A 26,934-nucleotide genomic window follows, 5' to 3' on the forward strand; every position below is an offset into this window, starting at 1 on the left:
GGGGCACCTCTTAATACTCTTAATGCACCTGTTTACCTCCATCCTATGATAGTAAACTCCACCCATCTCATACTCTCTATGCTGCTTCTGTTTGTCTCCAGGGCAGACCCATCTCCACCCACCCATCCACCCTCTCCCTGCCACTTCCCCAGGTGGATGCAGATGTAACCAGAGAGTTCAGAGTCTGATTTGTGTTTGTATTCCTGACAGAACTTTCGGAGGTGTCTCGGACCCCGTTGGGGGTACCCCCTGCTGAGGAGCGCACATGTGCGGCAGCAGCTTTGAAGCTGGCGCTCAGGGCGGCACGAGGCTCCAGCCCTGCACCTGAATCCAGGAGCTTTAATCCCACGTTAAGACCTCCTCACGTGGGCACGACCTGAGCTGTGTGACAGTAAACAGCGGAGGGGGAGGAGACGGGGTAGGGGCGGAGCCAGCGTGTCTCGTGCCCGGTTAGTTAGCGGAGCAGCTCGCGGGCAGCAGACAGAGGGATGGTCTCGCGCTCGGCGCTGGGCAGCAGCAGGTCATGTTGTCCGCGCGGCTGGAGACCTGCCCGCGTGTCACCTTCAGCGGAGCGGGAACTGCGGCGGTGAGTGCCCCCCCTCGCTCTCTCTCTCTGTGTCCCCGCTGTCTGCGGAGCTCTCTCTACCTCTGTCCCCGCTTCTGCTGCTGTCCTTGGTGTCCGTCCTCTGTCCTCTCCGCCTCTCTGTGCTGCTGCTGCTGCTGCAGACTCTTCTTATTCTGCAACACTTCAAAGATATTTCAAGGCTTTAATCAGAGAAGCGTCAACAGAAAACTGACGCAAATATGTTTTTATTTCTGTTTTATTTCAGTCAAATCTCATTGAGTCATCTCTGTTTGAAACCTGTCACAGAAATAATTACAGATTTATTTTCTGTTTAAAAAAATCTATCAGCTGCTTACCAAAAAAGGTAAGCAGTAACATAAAAAAATGTTACTGTCACATTTGTGCAAAAGTCAGTGCACTTTTGTCTCCTGCAGTAACATTTACCCGAGGGCACAGGTGTGCTCAGGAGCATGAAGCATGTAGGAAACAGGATGTTGTTCCAGTATCTGACTTTTAATGTCGTGTAGTGATGTAGTGATGTCCGTCTGTGTAGAGTTTTCAGCGAATGTGAGCTCTGATGGTTATAAAACTGCACCCAGCTACACTTTCATTTCTTTATTAATAACTCTGATAAATTTAATTTCTTCTTAATAAACTTCATTTCTTTTCTCAATGACACCTTAGATTTGATCATGTTTGGGTGATTCGTGGATCTCTGTTTATTCATAAAGACTTTGATTTATTTTGATGTAAAATTTAAGAAGTCATATTAATTGTGGCTCCAGCTGAAGCTCCTCGGGTGGCTGACGCGTCTCCGTTTCTACAAGATGATCCAGAAAACAGCTGAAAGTTCACACACACGCTCAGCTCTCAGACCTGATGATGTGCACTCGTTTACCTGCTAAACACGGTCGTCGCCGTCCTCCTAATCAGTACATTTGTGATGTTTCGGAGACTAAATGATTACAAACTTAGTTATTAACAGATAGTTGTAGTGCTGGAAGAATTAGAGCAAGTTTAATAACTACGGCTAATAATTAAAATAATCACGTAGTGATTTACAAAACAAAACAAACAGTTATTATTTTTGACTCTTTTTCTTAAATAAAAACATTATTAAGATTAAGATATAATGATAATGTTGTAGAAAGCTGACATTTAAACTGTGTTTTCTTTATGTTGTGTGACAGTAAACTGGGTGTTTTTGATGATTTAAATATATCAGGCATCAGAAAATATCAGAACCAATAAATATGAACAGTTTTAAGAATTTACTTTATTAACCTCTTAAGCCCAACGCCCCCTGATACGGGGGCAAAATGCAGGAGATCAGGTAGGCTTGGGGCTTAAGAGGTTAATGCCTGAGGATTGTGTGATTTCAGTTTCCCCAAGACATACGAACAGTAACCGACTGAAATAAATAAAATACAAATAAAATTACAAAATATATACAAATAGCTCAATTCTAAATATGTGTTGCAGAGATTAAATATATATGATTCACATCGTACTCCAAGCTGTTGTTATTCTGATCTTAATTTTACTCCTTACTTAATTTTACCCTTCAAAGTAAAAGTCCTCGCCTAAAAGTCCTAAAAGGTGTAAGATGTACATAACGTGCATGTTTGGTTTGTACTTTATTTAACCCAAATAGTGAGCTTCTTGTTATTGTCATGCAATAAAAAGAAAATGATCCAAGCTGCAGCTCTCACACACTCTTTCAGATGCACATGCACGGCAGACGTTGTGGTAATGAATCAGCCAATCAGCACATTAGACAGAGCAGCTCCACAGAGAGAGAGGGTGGTGGAGTGAGCAGTATTTAAGGCGGGGGGCTGCTGTGTGGTGTCAGGTGTCGGCTCGTTGTCATATCTCTTCAAAAATAACTTCGGCGTGTCCAACGGAAACTCTGAGAGGGCAGAAACACCCTGAGCACCCACACCTCTGCTCTCTGTAAAAATAACCTTCAGTGGAAGAAGGGGCGGGGCTAAACAGACAGTATAGAGCCAGAAGCCTCCTCTTTTGTGCTCTAATAACCTGAATCCTGGTGTTTTATGAGTCCTCTGAATGTCTCTCTGTGTCCCACAAAGAATCTGGCTCGAGGACCCCAGGCGAGGATGGGCGGGGAGGCGTGTCCCCACAAGCTGGGCTCCACCAATCACCTTCGGCTTCTCCTCTACATCCTGATTCCCACCGTGAGCCTGCTGGCCGGCCTCCTGCTGCTCGTCCTGGTCCTCACTGGTAGAGACACACACACAAACACACAGTCTGGCTGATGACCTCTGAGGTCAGAGGTGTTCTCAGTGACCTGACAAAGACTCCACCCTTCACTTTCAGTCTGGACACGACCCTGATATCACTCCATCCCCCTCCTTCTCTGTCCTCTAATCTCCACCCGTCCTTTGTCTCTTTCCTCCCTTTTCCCTTCTTTTTCCATCCCATTCACACCATCATTCCTTCTTTTTTATTTGGCTTTTATTTCATTATTTCTCTTTTTACGTTCCTCAGTTTAGTTTCCTCCCTGCTTTCCATCTTTCCCTCCGTCGCTGTTACGTCCTCCTTCTTTCCCCTGAGTCATCCTCCTTCTTCCTTCATCCCTCCTTTCTCTCGATGAAGAGGAGCTACAGAGGGATAAGGGGGGAATGATGGAGGCACGGAGAACAGACTGATGTGTGTAGGAGGAGAAGTGTGCATGTGTGTCACCATGACAGCAGGGAGTCCCTCAGCCAATCAGCATGAGGATCAGACTGAAAGGATTTCAAATATTTACGCAGGTAGTAAAAGAGACGCGGCAGCATCTGTCCATCCAGACCTTCACCATCTTCCTCCTCCTCCCCCAGCTATGGTCTTCACCTCCATCACCTTTTCAGCCTCCCCCCTCATCGTTTCTCTTCCTCCACTGGATTTTCCTTCCTTTCTTTATTTTCTCGTGTCTGCTTTGATGATTCATTTCTTTCTCAAATGTATTCAATTCAGTCTTATTTCTCTCTCTGAACACACACACACACACACACACACACACACACACACACACACACACACACACACACACACACACACACACACACACACACAAATATCACAAACATTGTCTGAATGAATAAACTTTTTTAAAAAATTTGAGAACTTATTTTCATTCTCCTCGCAGTGAGAGCTCCGCTCCTCTTTCTTCTTCGTTGGTTTCTTCTCCCTCTGCAGCTGTTTTTCTTTTGTCTTCTTCGCGACTCATTGCACACAGTGTGTGTGTGTGTGTGTGTGTGTGTGTGTGTGTGTGTGTGTGGCTTCTCTCCCCATTACACACTTAATGGTCTTTGCAGTGCCTCCTGCTTGCCTCCGTCTGTTTTCAGCTTTAATGTGAGGCTGTGAGTGAGGGCCTTCACATTCACTCTTCAGCAGTTTTTATTTCTCAGCCTCTGACTGAACGATGATCCACAGTCACACTGTGTGCACAGCACACCTGGTTCTCACTGCTGGACGGTGTTGTTGAGTCTCCACAAGCAGCAGCAGAAGGTTTCAGAGTGTTCTTCTGAGCTTTATCAAAAGCAGCAGCCCGCAGCCTCACATGTGTCCTCCTCAGGGGCGTGAAGTGAACTTTCTGCTGAGCGCAGCAGGAAACCAATCACACCGACAGCTTTTAGTACTCCTGGTTGTTGCAGATATCTGCTCCTGTATCTGCTGCAGGCGTGGGGGGAAGGAATCAGGCTGTTTTTTTAATCTAATCAACAAATAAAAAATGATAAGTTCAGTTTTAGTCAAATTAAAGTCAGCGTGAGAACATCAGCAGATAAAATCTGGTTAATTCATCTTCACTGCAGAGCTTTTCTCTGGTCCTTCACACCAGCTCACCGTCTGACAACCATATTTGTAGTTCAAGATCTACTGACCAATGATTTTGAAATGGCTCTGCTGCATGCAGGTAAACAGCCTGAGCACAGAGCAAATGAAGGAGGGCTTTCGGTAAATCGCAGTCTGAAAACCATCGACTATCATTTTTGGATCCATCCATCCTATTCAAGTTGTCACAGATCCGGCGGCAGGGTACACCTGGACAGGTCTGTCTGTCCCAGCGCTCCGTTTCTTGATTTCCTTCCTGAATTTTTTGTGGCATTCACTCTGATTAATGGCTCCAGCTGTGGGACTTACACTTTGGCACCAGTTTTATTTATTTATTTAATGGAAGTCAGGCGCCGCTTTGCTCAGTCAAACAGAGACCACTCACGTTCATTTTTGACTTATTGGCTGACCTGAGATCTGTGTCTGTAGGCAGAGCTTCAGTAGCTGTTTATCAGTAGCTATATTATTTATATACAGTGATGAGTGGCCTGTTTCACAGTCATGTGGTGTAGATTTCAGAGATACACTTGGGACTCGTACCCACTGATATTTACAGCACATGCATTCGCCCACCCACTCCCCTCCTTACACTGCAAAAAAACAACCTCCAAGTGCATGACTTATGTACGCAAACATGTTCCTTCACATACGCGAAGACGTCTCTGTCATAAACTGATGTAACAAACGTGCAAAATGAAAATTCCTCGTTTGATTTGTTTGTTGTTTGAGCTGAGAGGAATCTCACACATGTCGGCAGTAATTCGCTGTGTAGTGTTTGAGGGGGTGAAGCCGATGATCTGTCAGTGACTCATTTGTAACATTTATACCAGAAATGCAAATATGAAACCCACGGCTGTGTGTGACAGAAAATATGTAAAAAGATTACCATGGTAACCAGCTCTGTCTGACACGGCTGTGCTGTCTCATTAATAGTTTTTTTTTCTTTGCCAGAAATGTCAGGTTGTTCAAGTTCATAAAGACGGACGCGGCCGGGGACGAAAAACAGTGCTTTAAAAACTCTAAAGTAACAAAGGGAGGAAGAGAGGAAGGGGTGGGGTCCAAAATGCACCCAAACAACAGAGACTCACTGTGAGATCGACACTGTAAGATGTACTGTAACCACACACCAGCAGGGCGAGGGGCAACAAGGAAGTCTGTCAAGGCAATATTCAAGACAGGAAGAGAAAAAAGGCAGGAAGTGAAAACAGAGAAAGCCAAAGAGGACCTGACCTTCAAAATAAAAGAGAAATGAGACTCAAAAGCAGAGAGGGGAACACATTTATCAACTCAAAAGCTTCTTTTCCATTAAGAACTTGGGATTCCTGTCCTTCATTTTGTGGAATTTTCCATTCTCGCCATAACTGAGAGTTTTGCTTCTGGGGTCCTTTATTGATGACACACCTGTGGAAAAGAGTCAGTATGTTCATGGACGTTTAGGTTAAATGTGACCATGCCTGGAGAATACAGAGATTTAGGTTTCTGTGAAAGGAGAGCACTTTTTAGCTTTTATATCTTCTAAATTATTAAATTGTCAAATTATTTCCTTAAAACTATTTGAAATGTGTGACACCACACAGCACTCATTCGTTCATGAACTGAAGCCTTAAAGCCACGCTCATGGACGTTCATGAGCGTGGCTCAGAATCATGCCTGAACCGCCTCCTATGATTGGCTGATACCTGTGTCTTCCTCTGCAGGTATATTTGGCAGCACTCACTTGGACCCCAGCCTCCTCCCCTCACCCAAACCCATCGCCGACAGCAACCCTGGTTACCACAGCAACAGCACAAGTGACCCCTACCCCTCCTCCTCATTCACGGTGGAAACCGTCACGTCTTCACCGCAGAACCGCAGTGAGAGCACACCTGCCGCCACCGGCGTTCCCCCGGTGACCTCTACTCAGGCTCCGCCCACTCAGCCATACACAACGCCCCCTGATTGGCTTGCTTCTGTGACATCGCTGAGCACCGCTTGGCCGAGCAGCACCGCCTCTGCACCCGACACAGGTATCAGGTGTGAGCAGGAAAGATGGAAGCAGCAGGGGGTTGTGGGAAACGTACGCAGCTTTTAAAAGACCTGAGTAATGCCAGGGCTAAGGATGAACTACAAATCCCACAGTCCTCTGCAGTCTGTGTCCTTCCTGCTATCTGTCTGTCTGTTGCTGTTGTTGTGTCCTTTCCCGTCAAACAGTAAAATCTTATTAGGCTCCATTAGTGTCGACTGGACGAGTTGATACCTGAGAGTAGCTGCAGAGGATGAGCTGCATTCAGATCTGCTGTCCTCTACTCTCCTCTGCTGACCTGATGGGCTGAGCGAGAGTGTGTGTGTGCATCTGTGCTGATAAATCGTTTGTTGGGTTGCTATTTTAAAATTCCCCTCGTCTCCGTCTCTCTCTGTTCCTCTGCTGTCCTTCAGTGTCTCTCTGTCTGTTCCCATGTATTAATGTGCAGTCGAGGTGAATGCTAATGAGCCTCAGTCTGTCCTGCGCTCTGATTGGACACTGGACACTCACCAGATTTGGTGGACGTTTGACCTCCTGCCCAGTTCGGCCACCTTGTTAAAAAAGGTCACGCTCTGTGATTAACCGACTCTCTGATGACTTAGATTTCTCCCACTGAAACAACAAGTTAGGCCCTGAAGGTGTCGGTGGTGTCACCTGGCTGTTTGTCCTGCTAATGCTAGCTACAAGTGTCTTATTAAAGCACTGACATTGATACATCCAACTGTGGACAATCCAACCAATTACAGGCGAGGTTTAAACACAGAAAGACCTCAATTTACTGTCATTTGTTATTAGTTATTTGTTATCTTTCTAAGTTATTTGCCCCTAAAAATCTCAGAAGGATGGTCTCACTTATCCTGGAAGGCATTAGTTTGGCCTACTATAAGCATCCATCCATCCAGACGCTCGCTTTGATTATAACCATAGTATTTAAAAATAAACACTGACATTCCATGAAAATCATGCAGGTGAAAAATACCAGTACAGTTTTGGTTAGATCAAACACGTATTAAGCACGGGTGCTCCCATTGGCTTTAGGTCAATCCAACCCACTGGCACAGTCAAAAGAATTCAACAGTTCCTGAATGCAAATGTTTCTGCATAGATTTTTCAGTGATATTAGGGTTATTATGGTAATCCCAAGTAGGGCGTCACATCCAACTCTTGGCAAATAACCCAGAGAAGAAAAGCAAACAGCAAAACAAAACAATAAACAGACAGTAAAAACTCAAATGTCTGATAAAATGTCTGTTTCCTGTAGAGCTCCATCACACTCCCTCACTTTCAACCCAACCTTTGACTGCTGCAGCACCATGCCTGTGATACTGTAATGACCCGAATTTCACTGCTTTCAGGAACCATTGGAATTCTTTCAATTGACCAAATGGTTCAGGAGTTACGGGAGCTACAGGTGTAAAAAATATAAACCACCTGTCTGACAGGTTAGATTTCAGAGGATTCAAATCTGATAACTGTGAGTTTCACCTGCTGGTTTTGGACTCAGTGTTGTTTGCCATCATTTTCACAAGATCAGCAAACTTTAGCCACCAGACGCTGCACGTGCAATTAACTCCAGAGCAGCCATCAAAATTCTCCAGAAGACTCCAACAGAACAAACACAATCCAAGGGACCAGTTCAGGGACTCCAGTTAGCTGAGGTGAAGTCTAGCAGACAGCTAGCAGCAAAGAGTCTGTGACAGCTCTATGAAACAGTGAGGATACTAAGCCAGTAATAACCCATGTTTCTATCTAGAATTAGGTTTTTATGCCACTTCTCTCACACTAAGCACAGCTTCCATCTGGGTAACAAAACACAACAATGACAGTGGTATTGCTCAACGTCCACCAAACACATCACGCCATGGGCAACAATGAAGTGAAATATCACTAATAAAACAAAGATCTGTGAAAACCAAACATGCACCAAAAAGTTGTTGTTGAGAAGCATAAAATATTAGAAACTATAACATAAGCATGTTTTATAACGAGGCTGTAATGACGACAGCAGCCTGCAGGGGCAGCGTTCGGGGTTTGATCCTGGTGACCAGCTGTCTCTGTGCAGGTAGCTGTCAGCTGATCGTGGAGCCTCAGTGTCACATGTTGCCCTACAATCAGACGTGGCTGTCCTCCTCCGTCGCCGTGGTGAAGAGCTCAGAGGTCGACATGTTGCTAAGGTAACAGTTACTTCCACTAAAAGTCATTGAATTATCTACATACAGCTATTTCATACTGCAAAGAAGACAACACAATTAAAGGCATCACCTCAGGTTGTGTCATGTCAGGGTTTCATTGCTTTTAACATTTAAATGATCCAAACGATTCATCAGTGAATCGATGAGTAGATGAGTGTTAGCTGGGCTCCTGGCGGTGACTGAACGCCAGTGTGTGTGTTTCAGGTTCTTCAGCTACCTCAGCAGACTCTCATGCTACAGACACATCATGCTCTTTGGCTGCTCGCTGGCTCTGCCCGAGTGCATCGCAGCTGACGGCGCACACAACAGGTAACACACACACAAACCTACAGTCAGCTGTTTCCATACACAGACCTTACTTGGCCTATTTCACAGCCTCTCCAGTTTCCATATAAGCAGCTCGTTGCTGTGGAGTCGTCAGTGTCGACCTTTCTGGACTTGACCTGGGATTGAAGATTGATTGAAGAGTCTGATGTGAGCTGGAGGGCCGCTCTGACCAGACGACAAACATAAAAAACTAAAAAATATAGAAACTATTTATATTAAGAGAAAGGTGGTGAGAAAAAACAAGTCCTGCTGCACTGTGCAAGCTGTTTATTTGCCGTCTGCTTCTTCTCAATCCACAACATGTCCACCTATTTTAATCTGTCCAGAACTGAAGCTGATGTTTGCTCCTTTACTTGTTACCACAGATTGTCCCTTATATTATCTGTAAGCTTCTTTGCTGTGACTAGAAAAGCAGCCTGAACCCTGAGTGGAACTTTGAGAAGATTGAAATATGGTCTTATCTGTTTCTCAGATATCACAGTCGTCTCTGGACACTCATAAAACTCATAATTAGACAATTAGAGCTCAGTGTTAGGTTGCTGTTTGATCGCAGTGTCAAATGTTCTCATCAGCAACACTATCCAGCTGCTCTGCTGCTCAGGGTGAGGGGAGATCCCAGGGCATTAATAAACCGTCAGCGCGCTGCACGCTCAAACAGGTGGCGCCCTTATTATGTCTCAGTTTCAGCTTTTAGCACAGTGCCAGAGGCTCCAGGTGCAAACTCGGTCCAGAGTGAAACAGCGTTTCTTCTTCCCTGTCCTCGTTCCCTAGCATGCTGCTTTGTTCAAACAGCACGACAGCATGTTGGATTAGTTTCAGCGAATGTCCAGCTGCTGCTGACAACAACCAAACCATAGGAGGAAGCTACAGTCTGATAAGACACAGAATAAAGTGCATCTCTCCAAAGCTGTCAGGTGACCGTCAGGAATGTTGGAGGTACCAAAATGCTCAGGCCTTCTTTAAAAGCCTCACAGTGCCGAGCAGCTTCTTTCAGTTTACCTAAACCTTGAATCTCTAATGCGAATGTTGTCTTTCAGTTCCAGCACATTCAGCAAAGACTGAACTTTGTCTTCCTATAAAACACAAACAAGAACATGAAACTCAGCTGTTCACACAGTAAGTGGGACAGCAGCTGTATGTGTGTATATGGCTAATAATAACACCCTCACACCCTCCAAACTCAGAGGACACACACACACACACACACGCACGCACGCACACACCTTCAGTGTCAGTGGTTTCAACTCCAGACGACCTCTGACAGGAGGATTATGGGACTTTTAATGTTTTAATGATGCTACCAGCTAACTGCTCCCTGACGTCCGCGTATGTGTGTGTGCAGGACGGTCGTGTTGCCCTGTGCGTCTTTCTGCGAGGCAGCGAGAGAAGGCTGCGAGCCAGTCCTACAGATGTTCAACGCCTCCTGGCCTGACTTCCTGCGCTGCTCCCAGTTCAGCAACACCACCTCTGCTTTGTCACCACCGTCATCACCATCATCACCTTCGCCAACAGGTCTCCTCACGTCACCTGCCTGCTACACACCGCGACAGATTAAAGGGAAACCCTGTGAGTACAAACCACACATAAAATCCTTCACTCAAAAACTGGAGCTCAGACCTCAGGGACCGCCAGTTGGAAAAATGAGCCAATCAGCTAATGTATTAGCTCAGATAATGTCATTAAAACATTCTAAAGGCTCCAAACTCAATCCAGAGTCCAGGTCAGGAACTCCAGTTAGCAGCTATCATCCACCTGACCCGTAATAGTACAAACTTTAAGCCTTAAACTTCTTAAAGGTGAATGAAATTTCCACCTGTTGTTATAATCGTTATCTACAGAGACCAGTTTTTGACCTATTTTTGTAGTAAACATGTTAATTTCTCCTATAAAGTTTTAAAATGGGAGTTTGTGGAAATGGACTTAGACAAGAATATGATTCGAATCTGAATAAAAGGTAGAGGACCAATGATAGAGCCTTGAGGAACTCCACAACCTGAAAACAGTCTGTGACGCCCTGTTCTCACAGTTAATCTGCTGGTTACTGCACTGAGTAAAAATGATTTGGGTTTGAACGTTTTCAGGTGAGATCTTGAAGTCACCAGTAAATACAGTTTCCATTTATGCTAGCTATTACGATGCATGTAGCCAAAGTCTTTTTTCCACAAAGTCTCATGTATTCAAACTTGTACAACTTCCCCGTCTGTATATCTGTGAAACTCCGAGCTTCTAATAATGATACTGAGACATTAAAACTGCAGTAAAAACCAACACAGTCACACATTCGTGTCTTCGAACCAGCTTCAAACCACATCGTGCCAGCTTACAAAAACTGAGAGGCACACAACCTAAAGACATGGGAGTTAGCAAAACGTGGACATGATGTCAATTTTCACATCAACGTTGTTCACGAGGCAGTGCGAGTATAGAATGACCCTTACAGGCTTCCTTTACATCTGCATTCATATTTTTTGTCTCGGTCTCTCATTAAGTTATACTTCTGGTCGTGACTGAAAACAGTTTCTCTATTGGCCAAGTGGACATTAGAGGGACTGCAACTTTTTATACGTAATAAATATCGTTGTTGTACATCACTGCTGTACTCTCTCTCTGATTGGTTGGCAGCCGTATGTGGCGGGAAAGATCATTACTTGTGTGCGACTGGGATTTGCATCCCTCAGAAACTGGTGTGCAACGGCCACAACGACTGTGATGACTGGAGTGACGAAACACACTGTGGTGAGCGCACACACACACACACACACACACACACACACACACACTGTATTGTGGTCTGTGTAAATAGCAGGAAACGTTTCAGCCCGTTGTCATGGTGTTCGCAGGTGATTGAGAGGATGACAGTGGTATGGTCGCTCTGTCACAGAAAGGTGGTCGCCATGGTAATATAAAGAATCTATAGGCAGCGACTATCAGAAAGGCAAAAGGGGAGAGAGAGAGAGTTTTGTCTTTGTCTTTTAATGTCTCTCTCCCTCTTTGTGACCCCAGCCTTCTTTTAACCAGCAGAGGTTTATGTGGCTGTAAAAGTCACACATGACAACGAATGAAGGAAGAACGACAAACGGCTATAAAGTGAGAAACCAACACAACAGGAAGAACTGAAGAGGACAGGAGGGAGAGGACGAGAAGATTAAACATGAGACAGTTTAACCAATATTCATCAGGTCTCCTGTGACGCGTTAGTTTGAAGTTCACATCCTTTATTTGGAGTCTTTACCTGTTTCACATTCCCTATGGAAATGTTATAACAGACAAACTGCAGGGGCACGAGAGAGCTGATTTCAAATCTACATCTTCTAGTATTTAGAACTATTTATAATTTTTAGGGTTTTAAGAGGTTAAAGACAAAAGAAAGTGCAAAAGAGGCCAGACTTAACCATTCATAAATGTGAAGAAAAGAAAAAGCAAAATAAAAACAGGGAGCCAGAAACAAAACAAGAGGAAACAAAATAAAGAAATCAGTCGAATGAACCACAGTGCTGCTGAAAAGCTTCAAGATTTGACAAAACAGGTTATTTAAAAGGTTTGTGGATTGTTAAAAAATGTTCCATTACATCTGTCTTCTGTTTTTTTACTCTGTGCTCTCTCAGGAACGTGATTATTATTATGAAGAAAAATAAATATCTAACATGAGATAAAGGAAAGCACGAGGAAAAGTGTAATGAAAAGAAAAAACACATGAAGAAGAAGTGCTGATCATGTCTCTCTCTCTATCAGTGTGTGCAGATGGCGAGTTTCACTGTAACACGGGTCGGTGTCTCTCGCCCGCTCTGGTGTGCGACGGCTATGACGACTGTGGAGACCTGAGTGATGAGCTCAACTGTGGTAAGACCATACACACACACACACACACACACACACACACACACACACACACACACACACACACACACACACACACACACACACACACATCCATCACAGAGTATCACACACTCAGGGTGACGCAGTTTGGCAGCTCGGGATCAGCTGTGAAATCAGAGAGAGGGGAAGTGTGGACCGGGGGAATCCACCACCTGTCCATCTGACACACACAGACACACACACACACAGAGACACATTTTTGTATCTCTGTGAGGACCCACGCTGAAAGCATCACCAGGCTCAGCTGAGATAAACAGTCTGAGATCGAAGCCAGTTATCATTCCTGCACTGAGGCAATGCAACATATCAGTCTAACTGCTAAATTACAGGAACGCCACAAAGCTAAATTCATTAAAAGTGGAGCTGCTCTGCTCATTTTTACCTTTGTATTTCTGTTCTTCATACACTACAGTAGCTTTACATGAGTTCAAAATCAACTTTTTAAAAAGTATTATTTTGGTCCTCTGTGCAGCCAGTCAGTTCATCCTCTGTCTCGAACAAACTTTAGCTCCTCTTTAAAGCCAGCTATCTTCTGATATCCCTCACCAGCAGAAGGATATAACAGTATCTAATCCCTCTCTGGGACACTAAAGATCCAGGATAGGGACAAAAGGGAGCACTTAGAGCATTAAATCAATCAAATTTCCGAGTCTCATCATTTCATATCGTGTCTTTGTATCCCTATCCTTTAAATAAAGGCTTTAACTGTAATGTTAAATGTTAATAGAAGATTAGCTCAGTCCAGACTCTGGAGGTCGTTCATGTTATTTATTTTATCTGAGTGTAGCTAATTGTATGTTTACAGTGTGTGATGTGGCCCGGGAGCACCGGTGTGGTGATGGGCGCTGCGTGTCCAGAGACTGGCTCTGCGATGGGGACCACGACTGTCTGGACAAGAGCGACGAACTCAACTGCTGTGAGTGACAGCTAGCTTAGCTTTGAGACATCAGTCATGTTTATAACTGGTGATTAATCTAAAGTTGTGTTCAAATCGATATTTAATTGATTAGGAAAATAGTAGCCATGGCAACTGCTGACTTTTTCCATAGACAGTGTTGGGAAGGTTACTTTTAAAATGTATTCCGTTACAGAATACAGAATACATGCCCCAAAATGTATTCTGTAACGTATTCCGTTACGTTACTCAATGACGGTAACGTATTCTGAATACTTTGGATTACTTAATATATTATCATGCTTTTTACAACAACGTGAATGTACTATTGCTGTGTGATTTATTACTATTACTGAAGGTCCGCGACTCCGAACTGTAGTAAAGGGACCTCTGACTAATACGGCGGGGTCCCTGTCGGCTCGTAGCCGAGAAATAGCTTTACTTTGTTGTGTGGGTCAACTTTTCTTGCGAGAGACAGAGAGAGGCGTTGAAAGGCTGCTCCAACAGAACTTATTGTTTTCGGAGGAAAACACGAACACGGTGTACAGTCGAGTCTTAATAGCTTACTCACAACTGGGCTCGTCAGGCACTCTTCTTGGCTGCAGTGGTTATTATTATAGTTACATGCTTCCAGCTCCCGTTTTTCCTCGATGACAACTCGTACCTTTCCACTCCCCTTTTTCTCCCTCCTCGCGCTCACAGACCCATAACGTGTATGGCAGTCCATTCTCCCTGCAACACGGACTACACTGCCCATGATGCTACATTCTTTAGAGCTATGCTTGTAGCATTCTGCCTGTTAGCTTAGCACAACAACAACAACAACGAAAAGGCGCTCTCTCACCCAGGAAACACACAGTCGCAGAGAGAGAGAGCGTCGCCCTGTAACCATGGCAACCGTAACGCTGCCGCCTGGAACAACAGAACGTAGCTGTCAAACAAAACCCAAACAGTCCTGACCCGCGACAAAATGAAACAGGGAAGTACCGCAGTGTAATCCATTTATTTCAACAAAGTAACTGTATTCTGAATACCACCTTTTTAAACGGTAACTGTAACGGAATACAGTTACTCATATTTTGTATTTTAAATACGTAACGGCGGTACATGTATTCCGTTACTCCCCAACACTGTCCATAGACAACCACAGAAGGATTTAAACTAAGAAATGAGAGGTTTAACTTCGCTCATAATTTAAACAACTTACTACTTACACTTTGTTTGCTACTGGTTGTTCCCATTTTCACAGCTCACTGAGCTCAGCAAAACTTTCCAGTGGTACACACTGCCCTCTGGTGGTGCTTTCATGTGGTGCACTACCAAAAAACAGCATCTTTGGATCAGTTAAAAGAAAAAAAATGGAACTGCAGCAGGAACAAATGTACATATAGATGAAAGGACTGAATAGTGAATGTGAAGAAAGCTTTAGTCTGCCTCACATGGTTTCCACTCCGAGGGAAACGTGACAACTTGTGAGCGCTCAGCTGATTTACTGCTGTGTCACGTGTTACTATAACTCATCAAAAATGACAGTAAGTGTGTGTGTGTTTGCAGCTTGTAAGAGTCAGGGTCTGCTGGAGTGCAGGAACGGTCAGTGCATTCCTTCCGCGTTTCGCTGCGACGGCGAGGACGACTGCAAAGATGGCAGCGATGAAGACAACTGCACCGTAGACCAGAGTGAGACTCTGTCTGTCATTAGAAGCAAAATCACACTAAAAGAAAGTTCAGACAAACTAACCTTTTGACCATAAAAGCTGTTATAAAAGACAGAAGATCATTCAGATGAACAAACATCTCACACATGACTTGGTAAATCTTAGATCCCTAATGACTAAGATAATAATTCATTTTCAAAGCTAATCACATCCTAATCGTCACCACAAGACAACACTTTTATTCATAAAGCAGCTTTCCTGCACAGAGGCAGATTCTTAAAACTTAAAACAAGTTACAGGAGCCAAACTGTTATATATACTGACTGTTCTTCAAACTAGACACAGTTCATTAGCTATCAGGGCCTTTTTGATTGGTTTGACTCACTTTGTAAAGTCTCACCTTCTGCCTGCATGTCACCCTGTCCCAGCAATCCTCCTCTGTCACACATCTCCAACATCCTATTTCCAGTATTTCCACTATAGCGCCTTACCTGTGTGTGTGTGTGTGTGTGTCCAGGTCAGGGTGGATGTGTTCCCGGTCAGCCCAGCTGTATTGCCACTTCCTGTCAGCCCATGTGTGCTGGCGGCAACGCCGTGTGCGACCCACAAAGCAACAGCAGCTGCAGTGAGTCATCAACAAACTGTCCTCACAAAGATAAATCTGACAATGAGAAGCTTGTCACATTTAACCCTTTATCACCCAAGTATCATACCTGGATTTACTTTTTAATTTTGGCTGTAAAATTACAAAAAACTCATCTTTCAGTTTCCAGTTGAATTTTCTATTTAACCCAAAATGCGGAGTTACAGTAATGAGGTGCACAGATGGTAAAATGCAGGCGGTGATGCCTCTGTGTTCACACAGCAGCATCTTCTGAATCCAATATCCTAATCTGATACTCCTAATCTGATACTGCGAATCGCCCAGTGAAGCTTGTGCCTGGTACATCTGTGAGGCTCCATTAATGCCGACCCATATCCTCATGTTTAGGAACAACATCTGCTTCATCCAGATGATGTTTTTTTGTTTTGTTTTTAAAGATTGTTTCAGCATGATGATGGCAAACAAATCATTTTGCTCATATTTCAAAAGCAGGTCTCTGTAGTAAAAGAGTCTGACTGTTAACCTGTCCTGTCTGCAGGTCAGACCTGCTATTGTCTGAAAACATCTGGAGCTTTATCAGATGAAAAACACAATAAAGGAAGTCCAGAGCTTTGAGCAGCTGGAATTCTGTATGAAGCAGAAACATTTAGCTCCTGAGGAAATGGTCTCATCAGTCCCCACACACTTAAAATCACATTTTCACATATTCCTACATGACTTTAAAAACATTCTGCACTGTGTGTTTCCTTCTTTTTACTTCTTAGCTTTTATTTTGATATTTTAAAGTAATTAGCTTCTAACTTACAGGCTGAAGTTGATTCATGCTTGGATGTATTTTAAACCTAAAAATGGAAGTTAGTCATGTCGTATGCATTATGTGGGTGACAGTGTGTAGGTTTCCCTCTCGTATTAGTCTTCACTCTGCGCTCTGTGTCCCAGCTCGCTGTGAGCCAATCAGCCTGGAGCTGTGTATGAATCTGCCCTACAACCTCACCAGCTTCCCCAACTACCTGGGTCACCTGTCCCAGAGAGAGAGCTCCGTGTCCTGGGAGTCCTCTCTGTTCCCCGCTTTGGTCCAGACCGGCTGCTACCAGTACCTAATGTTCTACGCCTGCACGCTGCTGGTACCAAAGTGTGACCCGGTCAGCCTGCAGAGGGTGCCGCCCTGCAGGTCAGCGCACAGTCAGCTAGTTAATCATCACTTTATTCCTCTGGAAGGTTTCAGATACCTTTCCTCTCTCCTTCTCTCACTCTGTCCTCACCCTCTCGCCCTGCAGGTCGTTGTGTCGTAGTGCAAAGGAGAAGTGTGAGTCGGTGCTCAGCATTGTGGGATTGCAGTGGCCGGAAGACTCAGACTGCAGTCAGTTTCCAGAGGAGGGAGGAAACACAACCTGCCTGCTGCCAGAGGCCGGAGTCGACGGTACACTCCGTTTGTCCCGAAGACGGTCGCTGAAACTTTCTGCTCCTAAAACTAAAATCTTCTGTTCGATGTGTGTTTTCGTGGTGACAGAGTGCTCTCCGAGCCACTTCAAGTGCAGGTCAGGTCGCTGCGTGCTGGCAAGCAAACGCTGTGACGGACACCTGGACTGTGACGACCACAGCGACGAGGACAACTGCGGTGAGTCATGTCAGAGTCATCGAGGCCGCCGCGGCCTCATCGAGACGAATGCTTCAGCAGTTTAGTGCAGCAGGTCATGATCTCACCTTTCTGTCTGTCAGGCTGCTCTGAGCGTGCTCTGTGGGAGTGTCCCGGCAGCACAGTCTGCATTAAAGCCAGCATGATCTGCGATGGGTTCCCAGACTGCCCCCAGCTGGTGGACGAGACCAACTGCTGTAAGACTCCCTGATGTTGATGTTATTATGTTTTGTTCTGCGCTGGGCCAACAATCCCCTTCCTGACTGTATTATTAATGATATCCATTCATATTTCCTCAGCGGTGTGCAGGGATAACGAGCTTTCCTGTAACAACCATCAGTGTGTCCATCGCACTCTGTGGTGTGATGGAAAGAAGCACTGCTCAGACAGCTCCGACGAATGGAACTGTGGTAGGATAGTCCCACTTTTAAAACGTTGGGTTGTTCTTTAATATGTTAACAGGGACACCTGAGTGCAGCTTTGGTCCTTCTACTTTTCATCCTGCAAAATCAATCTCTGTGTCTGCTTATTTATACATTCACTAACTATTGATAATGATGAAACAGCAGAGAGTATTTGTAGTAGGAAGCTGTGTATCATCTGCGTAAAGTGAAGTTCAACATGATAAAGTTGCACAGGGAACATTTATTTACTGGTTTTAAAAAAAGGAATTTCGGACGTGACTTATAAATATTTTACAGTATTTCATCTCTGATGAGTATTTACTATCCAAACATGCGCTGATCTGTTCTCTCTGCAGTGTCTCTGTCCGATCGATTGGGCTCTGTGCTGACGGTGTTTAAGACGGCGGCAGAGTATCAGGTCTGTGCAGATGAGTGGAACGACGAGCTGAGCGAACTGACCTGCAACCAGCTGGGACTAGGGTAAGGTTAGTAACACACGCACACGTTATTAAAGACTTTCTTCACATTCAAATATTTTTATTTATGATGTGGAGAGAAATGAGACGAGTCCCCAAAGTGTGAAGTAAAAACATCCAGTTGGACTTCCTGTCTTGTGTTTCCCCGCCTGGCTAACCAGCTCCTTGATATTCGTTCAGAATCTCACCTCCGACTCCAGCTGCATCATCCCGGACTGCAGCTGACAGGCTCAGACTGTCCTCTGCTCTGAAAATCAGTTTTGAGACGGCTCAGTTACTGCAGTTCAGAACAGTGGAGTTGGAGTCTGCCCTCGGGATGAGAAACTGACTGGAGACACGTTATTCTGAGGGAAACTCTAAATACATACACAAACCATCTAAAAGTAGTTTTTAGACGTGCACTGGAGGCATTGATCTTTGTAGACATTACCCAGAGGAGCTGGAGGTGAAAACAGATGTCTGACTCACAGATGGGCTTTATCCTGTCAGATTTATCCTTGTAAAAGTAATTATTTGTGGATTTATTCTGTGAGAATAGAGCAGGTAATTGTCAGGTGAATTCGGCGTTCTGTCTCGTGCACACTCCACCCAGACAGCTTCACTGACCCAAAGCAAACACATTGTTTCCTGCAGTGTGAGCATTTCTGAGTTTCTGATGGAATAAGCATATTGTGTTTGTCTCTGCAGGGTTCCCTCCTCTGTTTCCAGGGTGCCCGATCAGCCCGGCATCCAAGGCCGTCGACGCTGGTTACACGTCCACCCTGAGTGGCACCAGAGGAACGGTTCTGCTCTGCAGGCCCGGCTGGAAAAGAGAAGGTAAGAAGCTTGTGGTGAGTCGGTCAAAGAGACCAAACTGAGGCTGATTTAATAAGAGGGCCTCAGTCCAGCATTGAGTTTATCTGCCGGTCACTGATGTTAAAAGCTGTCTGCAGTATCTGGGCTGAGCCCATCAGGCAGGAAACAGGACACCTGTTCAGGCAGGATGTTGTCTTACCTGGCTGTTTTGAAGAATCACTGTGAGCTGGTGTCGCGGTGATGTGTTTATAACAGATGTTTCTCTGTCTGTCCTGCAGTCATGCGTGTCACTCCAGGCAGAGAGTTTCAGTCCTGTGTACCAGAGAAGGTAAACCTTCTACTTTTATCCCTTACTTACTGATTTCTCTCAAATCAGTGTGTTTGTAGAAGCATGTTAAAGTGGACGTGTTTAACCTTTCCCTCATAGTCTTGCTCTGGTGGTGGATGCTCATAAAATAATAATGAGGTCAATAATGGTGCGCTAAGGTTTTTTTTCTGCTCTAGCTCTGCATGATGTCACAGAGAGCATCTATATCGTTATCTCTGATGTTCCAGCCATTCAGGGTTTGACTTATAAAGGATGGAGCTAAAAATGCTCGTTTTTAAGGGGCTGCACAAAGGCCCAGTGTGAGATAAAGAAGTGTGATTTTGAAGCTACTGTAGTTGAGTTGAAGAGTCAAACGGAGGTACTTTGTATGAGCAGGAGTAGATCAGCACTGTCACTCCTCCTGCTACCAACAGATGGAGCTCAAATTTAAAAGTTTAATCTCAAAAACTGTCAAAGCAGCCACATTCAGCGCTACAGTCACTTATACACCGTTATGTATGAGGCCCAGCTGTTGATGCTGATCAACAGCTGGACCTGCACTCAAGGTTTCAGTGTAGTTTGGTATTTTGGAGTTCAGACGTCCAGCTGCTGTCTGACTGATGTTGACTGTCAGATTCCAGAGATGGTCACCTTCTGACCAATTATACTGCGTTCTCTGTCACAACCTGCATGTTGTCTGTAGGTTGACTGAAGCAGACATAACAATTATAGATTGTATAAATCACAGCGTGATGCAGAGGCCTCGTCATTTTAAAGCCTTTACCTTATAACTGTATGGCTGCCACCATATTGGAGCCTGAAGTGACGATCTGTTAGTACAATTAACCACACACCAGGTATATCAATATTATTATTATCATCATTATTATTATTATTTATCAGATAATTGCATTAAAAATGCTTCAAAAAGGCTCCAACTGTACAAACACAGCTCAGGAACTCAAGTCGCCGTCCTGCTGTCAGCCAAAGAGGCCACGCCCCCATGAATATAACTTTAATAATTAACATGGCATCAGAGACCAAAGCCGTTTTCTGTATTAGGCTGTAAACATGTTTGTTTCTGGTGTAAAGTGGACATTTAACACGGGAGTCTATGTGGGCTGTTGCCCTTTTGGAGCCTCAAGTGGACGTTGGAGGAACTGCAGGCTGTGAGGTTGCTGGTTGGCTGGCTCATCATAAACAAATCCACTTTGTCTCTTTGTTGCCGTCAGAGTGCGGTCTACGCCAGGCGGTGGGCCTTCACCCTCACAGGAAGAAGCGGATTCTGGGTGGCCGGGTGTCCCGGCGGGGGGCGTGGCCCTGGCAGTGCTCGCTGCAGAGCGGTCAGAGCGGACACGTCTGCGGCTGCGTCCTCATCGCCCGGAAGTGGGCTCTGACAGTCGCGCACTGCTTCGAGGGGTAAGTCTTCAGGATGTGTCGTCAGTGAGCCACATTTTATTTTAACCTCACACACTAACGGTGTGTGTGTGTCACAGGAGAGAGAGTGCAGACCTGTGGAAGGTGGTGCTGGGCATTAACAACCTGGACCACCCAGGAGCTCACAGTCAGAGCCGAGGGGTGCGCTCCATCATCGTACACCCGCGCTACAACCGGGCGGTGGTGGACTACGACATCAGTATAGTGGAGCTGGACTCTGAGGTCAGAGCGTGCTGCTGCACAGGATCGAGTATCAGCTGTAATCGCACTGGACTGATGAGGCGTGTTAATGTTTGCAGATTGAGGAGACGACCTTCGTCAGACCGGTGTGTCTTCCTCAGCCGGGCCAGCTGCCTTTACCCGACTCCTACTGTTACATCACCGGCTGGGGTCACATGGGCAACAGGAGTGAGTACATACACACTTCAGTCTTTGGCCGTATCCCACTCCTAACCTTAGACTAAACTCGCTTTTTGTACTTGCAGCACAAGTAGGCACGCACACATCTTTCAATCATTCGTCTACCAGAGTTTTATTCTCGTCACGTAGAGTCGGTGCATTTAGACTTTGCAGAGTCCTGCTCTCTGTCTTCATCTGCTGGTTGAAAAACATCAGGCCGGCAGCTCTTTTTGAAAGCAGAAAGAACGAGCCGAGTCAGAGAGGCTCTGCTCTCGTTATTCAGATTCACTCTGAGAGAGAGTGGATGTAACTCACTTTCTCATGCTGCTCTGTGCTCAAGCGCTCTAAATCTAGACTCCATCCCCGCGAAAGTTACATAAACTTGAAATCATGCAGCTTGGTTTGAAACTACAAAGCTTTCTCCTGCTTGTAAAGTTGTAACTGATGTTTCATTAAACTCTCAAACTAGTTTCATTCATTTCAGATTAGCTAGCAGTTAAGCAAGAAGACTCTTCGCGTAGCTTACCAAAGATATTGTGTGGATTGAAATGTGACGAGCTCGGAGCGCGTCTGGTCTCACTGTTGCACCCACACGTGTGTCACAGGACCGACGCCGATCCTGGGAATGCTCCAGGCGTGGCCGGGTCGCGTGGCCGGGTCGCGTTCCAGCTCCGATGCAGCTGCTGCAGCTGGTTGTTTCCACTCAGGAAAATATTTGATGTTCCACCAGATACACACCAGCATGTTTCAGAAGGGTCACACAGGTGGCTCCAAAAATAACACCAAGTCTATCGTTTTTATTCTATTTTCACCTCAGTCTCCATAATCATAATCATAATCTGCCTTTTCACTCAATTTAAGTGCTCAAGACGCTTTCTACTCCACGTCTCAATCACCTAATCATGCACTCATGCAGTGATTTTATGTACGCCTAGGCAGCTTTTACATTTACACACTTAGACACCAGTGGATGCATCAGGGGCAACTCGGAGTTCATTTTTATGTCCAAGGACACTTGGAACTAACAAAACGACATAAAAGACGTGCTCTTGTTAGTCGCCAAGAGCGTCCTCCGTGTGAAAACAGCGCTCATTCCTTCTGATCTTTGAGCTTTAACGTCCTGTGAAAGGAAAGCTCAGAGTACTTCGAGAGCCTTAGCGCTCTTATTATATTTAAAGCCTCCTCTTCATCCTGTGTGTTTGTGTGCAGTGCCCTTTAAACTGCAGGAAGGCGAGGTCCGGATCATCTCTCTGTCTCAGTGTCAGTCCTACTTCGACATGAAGACCATCACTCCCAGAATGCTTTGTGCCGGCTATGAAGCTGGAACCGTCGACTCCTGCATGGTAACATCTGCACCAGTCCAGCATGAAGTACCGAGGCCACACAGTTTCTCAGTGTGTGTGTGTTTAACGTGTGTGTTCAGGGTGACAGCGGCGGCCCACTGGTGTGTGAGGAGAGCAGCGGTCGCTGGACGCTGTTCGGCCTGACATCGTGGGGCAGCGTGTGCTTCAGTAAAGTGCTCGGACCCGGGGTTTACAGCAACGTCACGCACTTCACCCCCTGGATCCAACAGCAGATCTACATCCACACATACCTGACCGACTGACACATACGCTCACTCACCTGACACTTCCTGCTCCAAGCTCTCATTCATTCCAGAAGGAAGTGATGTCATCATCAGCCACAACACACGTTCAGTTCCTTAACCTGTGCCTATACTGATAGCCTTCAGACGCTGTGTGAGCAGCAGCTGATGTTGTCGGTGATTGAAAGTTACATCCATACAATCAGTCACTGAACTCTGACCTTATTGTTTTTATTACTCGACACATTCAAACCTACAAACATCACAGAAACAAAAACATAACCTCTGTGACGGTTAACCAACGCTCAGTGCTTCATGCTGGACTTTATACTAAGATACTTTTAAATTATGTAGTTCGAACCAACCATTGAACTTCCTGGGGCTGAAAAAACGACGAAGCATCAAAGACGGCAGTTCCTCTGCTGGGCTTCATCTCAGCTAACTGAAGTCACAGAAAACACCCAGGACACTTTCACTTTTCAATTCAATTTATTTCAGTTCAACTTTATTTATATAGAACCAAATCACAACAACAGATACATCAAGATGCTTTATATTGTAAGGTAAACAGTAAAGTCTGTTTAAACTCTGGTTAAACTCCATCATGAGACATTCAGCAGTGGTTTCATTTCACAGCTTTTTGCTTCTGTCACAAACTACACTATCCTCACACAGACCTAACAACTGCTCAAAGAAGTGTATCCCCAGATCAGCTGGTGAGTGGTTACTGGAGTTGGATGGGTGAAACTGGTTAAAAAGATGCTGCTCAAAACCTCTAGTTTGACCAGTTCAATCAGTCCAAGCCAAACAGATTGCAAAGGTTGCATCGAAGCTTGTCTGCAACTGCTCGCCAAGCAGAAGGAAAACATAGAAGTGTGATGTTTGACGTGCAGTCGGCAAGTAGTTGCAGGTTGGAGGTTGCGAACCAGCCTCCAGCCCTGTGTGAGAGAGGACTTAGAGCAGTAGTTCAAACTCAACATTGTGATGTTCATGTGTATCAGATGGCACATGGTCTGTTTCCAAGAACTCCATAAACTACTTGTTCAAACTTTAAATCAGCATTAAAGCAGAAAAACTCCATTTCACAGTCATTTTCTCCGGCTACTTTGCCGGAAATACTCCTCAAGGTTTCTGAAGAACATTGTCTTAAGGAGGAGCTAAAACAGCTTGTTTCAGACATGGCCCAGTATAAGTTAAAGAAGGATTATTATAAAGTGTGACTCATGCACAGCTACTCTAGAAACATCAAGGAATACAAATATGGAGCTGGAAATGAGCAGGATAGATTCACTTACTTACCTAACTCATTAATCCCTATTTTAAAAATTATTTAATAACAACAATTAACAGATTAATGATAGTTTTGCAGCTGTGATACAAAATTGTGTTTGTGCTAAACATCCTGTAAGCAGAAGCTAAATCTGCTATTTCAGAGAAGATTGAGGACTGTTTCCCGGACTGTAGCTGTGAAACCGAACATTTTAATGATATTAAGGCGTTTAGCGCTGAAGCTGCTAAAACAGACCAGCCGAGCACTCATTTTCCCACAATGCTTCACTCTATAGTGCCTAGCAGTAAAAAAAAAAGAAACAAAACAAAAAAAAATTTGTTACTTGTACAATGTCGTACTGTACGTGTGTGTGTGAGTGTAAGCTGCTGTGTGAGCGTCAGAAAGTGCTTCAAACCACACTGGCAATTTATATCAGGCAACTTTGATGGTCAACATGTAACTTTGTTCTCGCAGCTGCTAGTTACATTTATTTTCTTTCAGACAGAAACCTGTAACTGACCCCCCCGACCCCAGTCGTGCTGTATAATGGCACATGAAGATGTAACACAAGCTTTATTTTTGTATATAGCATACACCGATGTAGTTTTAAGCCGTGTTTATTCATGTTTGTTTACGATAATGAAAAATGTCTTCAGAGGTGAAGTTAGAACAATGCAGATCATTAGCCTTTAAAGTTTCTGGCTTACAGATATATCGTTAGTAACGTAAACAGTTAATAACACGCTTATTATAAATGATAAATCAGGGGACTTGAAGTAAAGTTTTACCCAGTTTTTATCTAAAAGTAACCTAAATGTTCATCAAAGTGGATAAAGCGCAAAAAAGCAAATATTTAAACTGCCTGTGAAGTATAACTTTAACGTATTGCTAATGTGGAAACATTAGTGTTAATCCAAATGTTAACATAAGACATATGAGCTTTATCTCATGTATCAGACGGTCAGACTGTAGTTTAAAGCTAGCAGACTCACTAACACAAACGATTAACTGCCAAATTAGCGCCAGCTAGAGTACGAAGCACAAATGTAGCACAGTATAGAGCGTTTAATGATGTGTTTTCATAGCGTTAGCACTAAGCTACATTAGCTTTTGCTGTGTATTTACAAGCCGTTTAGGTCCAACTGTTCAACAGTAACAGTTTTCACACCGTAGCTGAACTAGAAGGAGGAAAAAAGATATTAAGACTTCATTAAAACTCACAACAGACGGTTTGTTTGCAGTTTACGTGTTCTGACGGCGTTTTTTTAGATGACTCTTCAAACATGGAGAGGGTTGTGGAAAAAAAAGGTTGAATTTTCTTTGTTGCAGTACTCCGAGTGATCACTGGGGTGTTGCCTCTATTTACATACACATGTTTACCACATTTATGCTTTAAGCTAACTGCCTCACACTGAATTCACTGAAATATTAATGGTAACTGTTTTTGTTTGTTTTGTTTGCCTCATATGTGTGACAAAAATACTCACACAGACAGCAAAGAAGCATCAATACAACAGAGTAAAACCCTGACTCATACTGAGGCCTCAGTCACACAGGCCTAGAGACACTCAGCAACCTCTGGTCACAGGGGGAAACGTGTATTCCTCAATCGGCTGGCAAGTGGTTGCTAGCTGTTGCCAGGTGAAATCAGTCACAACAAAGGTGAACCACCAAAAATCTCCACGTGATGGTTGGTTGTTAGCAGTTTGCAGTGACTCCTCCTAATTTGTCTGCAAGACATCTTCTCATTTTTCCCTGGCACACAGTGGTTGCCCGGTGGTTGCCAACCAGTCTCTAGGCCTTGTGACTGGAGCCTTAGACTTCTGGGAGATCTGGTGGAGCTAGTGGACATGCAGGCGGTGATTCCTGTTTTTCTCCACCAGAGGCTCCAAAAGGCTGAATGCTGGTCATAATACACCCTGCAGTTATCTGGGCTTTTGTTTCAGAAAGCAGGTTTAGTGAAAACTCTGAGTTTGTTAAACCTGAGACGTAAGTTTAAAACAAAGGTGGAAATGTTTCACTCATCGTGTCCACTAATGAATAATTGGAGGCTGTGAATTTGTTTCACTTGGCGAGATCAACATTTTAGCACTTCTCCCCATTTTGACTCCCTGTTAACCCAGTGGAAGAGTTGCCCAACGAATTGCCCCGTTGACCTTCTGTGCTGAGGTCGGACTCACATCCAGAACATTCCAAGTTGCTGCTGCTGATGTTGTTTTGTGTGTTTGGTTTTTTAAGAGTATTTTTCTACAGCGTTTTGTATGTCATGCTTCTTACACAGGGCTGTTAGTGTGTGTGTGTGTGTGTGTGTGTGTGTGTGAGCACACAGTCACATGTACGGACTGTGTGTTTGTTTCTTCCTGATTTAGCTGTTATGACTTTGTTATCATGATGATGATGATGAGTAATGTTTGATTATATGGATTCAAATGCTTTATGGACAGACTGTAGCCTTTAATGTTTGTGTAAACAGTGAATATTTGGTTTATATCATCTTGTATCACACTAATAAACTTATACACACACTCTCTCCTCTGTGTGTGTTTGACCTAAAGTGCTCTAAACACAAGTCGTGAAAGGTTTGTCGAGGGTTATGTTTAGATTAAGTAATGTGCGACTGCATATGTGACTCACGGCGTGTCTGCAGAGGCGTCACGTCTCTTTCCACTTCC

At 44.5% G+C, this 26,934-nt stretch overlaps 1 protein-coding gene across 1 annotated transcript; it reads left to right on the forward strand.

The window, feature by feature from the left end:
• The first annotated feature begins 472 nt into the window (after window positions 1-472).
• On the forward strand, window positions 473-26,784 carry corin (corin, serine peptidase). Its single transcript, XM_080898751.1, has 24 exons — window positions 473-586; window positions 2,656-2,806; window positions 6,097-6,405; window positions 8,464-8,575; window positions 8,798-8,902; window positions 10,263-10,486; window positions 11,543-11,656; window positions 12,653-12,760; window positions 13,605-13,715; window positions 15,249-15,371; window positions 15,867-15,974; window positions 16,893-17,124; window positions 17,231-17,373; window positions 17,464-17,571; window positions 17,673-17,786; window positions 17,889-17,999; window positions 18,350-18,473; window positions 19,157-19,285; window positions 19,543-19,592; window positions 20,804-20,990; window positions 21,068-21,230; window positions 21,308-21,416; window positions 22,617-22,750; window positions 22,831-26,784. The coding sequence occupies exons 1-24, from the start codon at window positions 524-526 to the stop codon at window positions 23,011-23,013; spliced, it is 3,315 nt and encodes a 1,104-aa protein (XP_080754877.1). The 5' UTR covers window positions 473-523; the 3' UTR covers window positions 23,014-26,784.
• The last annotated feature ends 150 nt before the right edge of the window (window positions 26,785-26,934 follow it).

Source organism: Rhamphochromis sp. 'chilingali' (genome assembly GCF_963969265.1).
Source record: "Rhamphochromis sp. 'chilingali' genome assembly, chromosome: 1".
Taxonomy (NCBI): Eukaryota; Metazoa; Chordata; class Actinopteri; order Cichliformes; family Cichlidae; genus Rhamphochromis; species Rhamphochromis sp. 'chilingali'.

Coding starts and splice junctions, on each gene's coding strand:
- corin (XM_080898751.1), top strand. CDS start 524: ATGTTGTCCGCGCGGCTGGAGACCTGCCCGCGTGTCACCTTCAGCGGA. Junction 19,286..19,542: donor GCCCGGCTGGAAAAGAGAAG/GTAAGAAGCTTG, acceptor TCTGTCCTGCAG/TCATGCGTGTCACTCCAGGC. Junction 22,751..22,830: donor GAACCGTCGACTCCTGCATG/GTAACATCTGCA, acceptor GTGTGTGTTCAG/GGTGACAGCGGCGGCCCACT.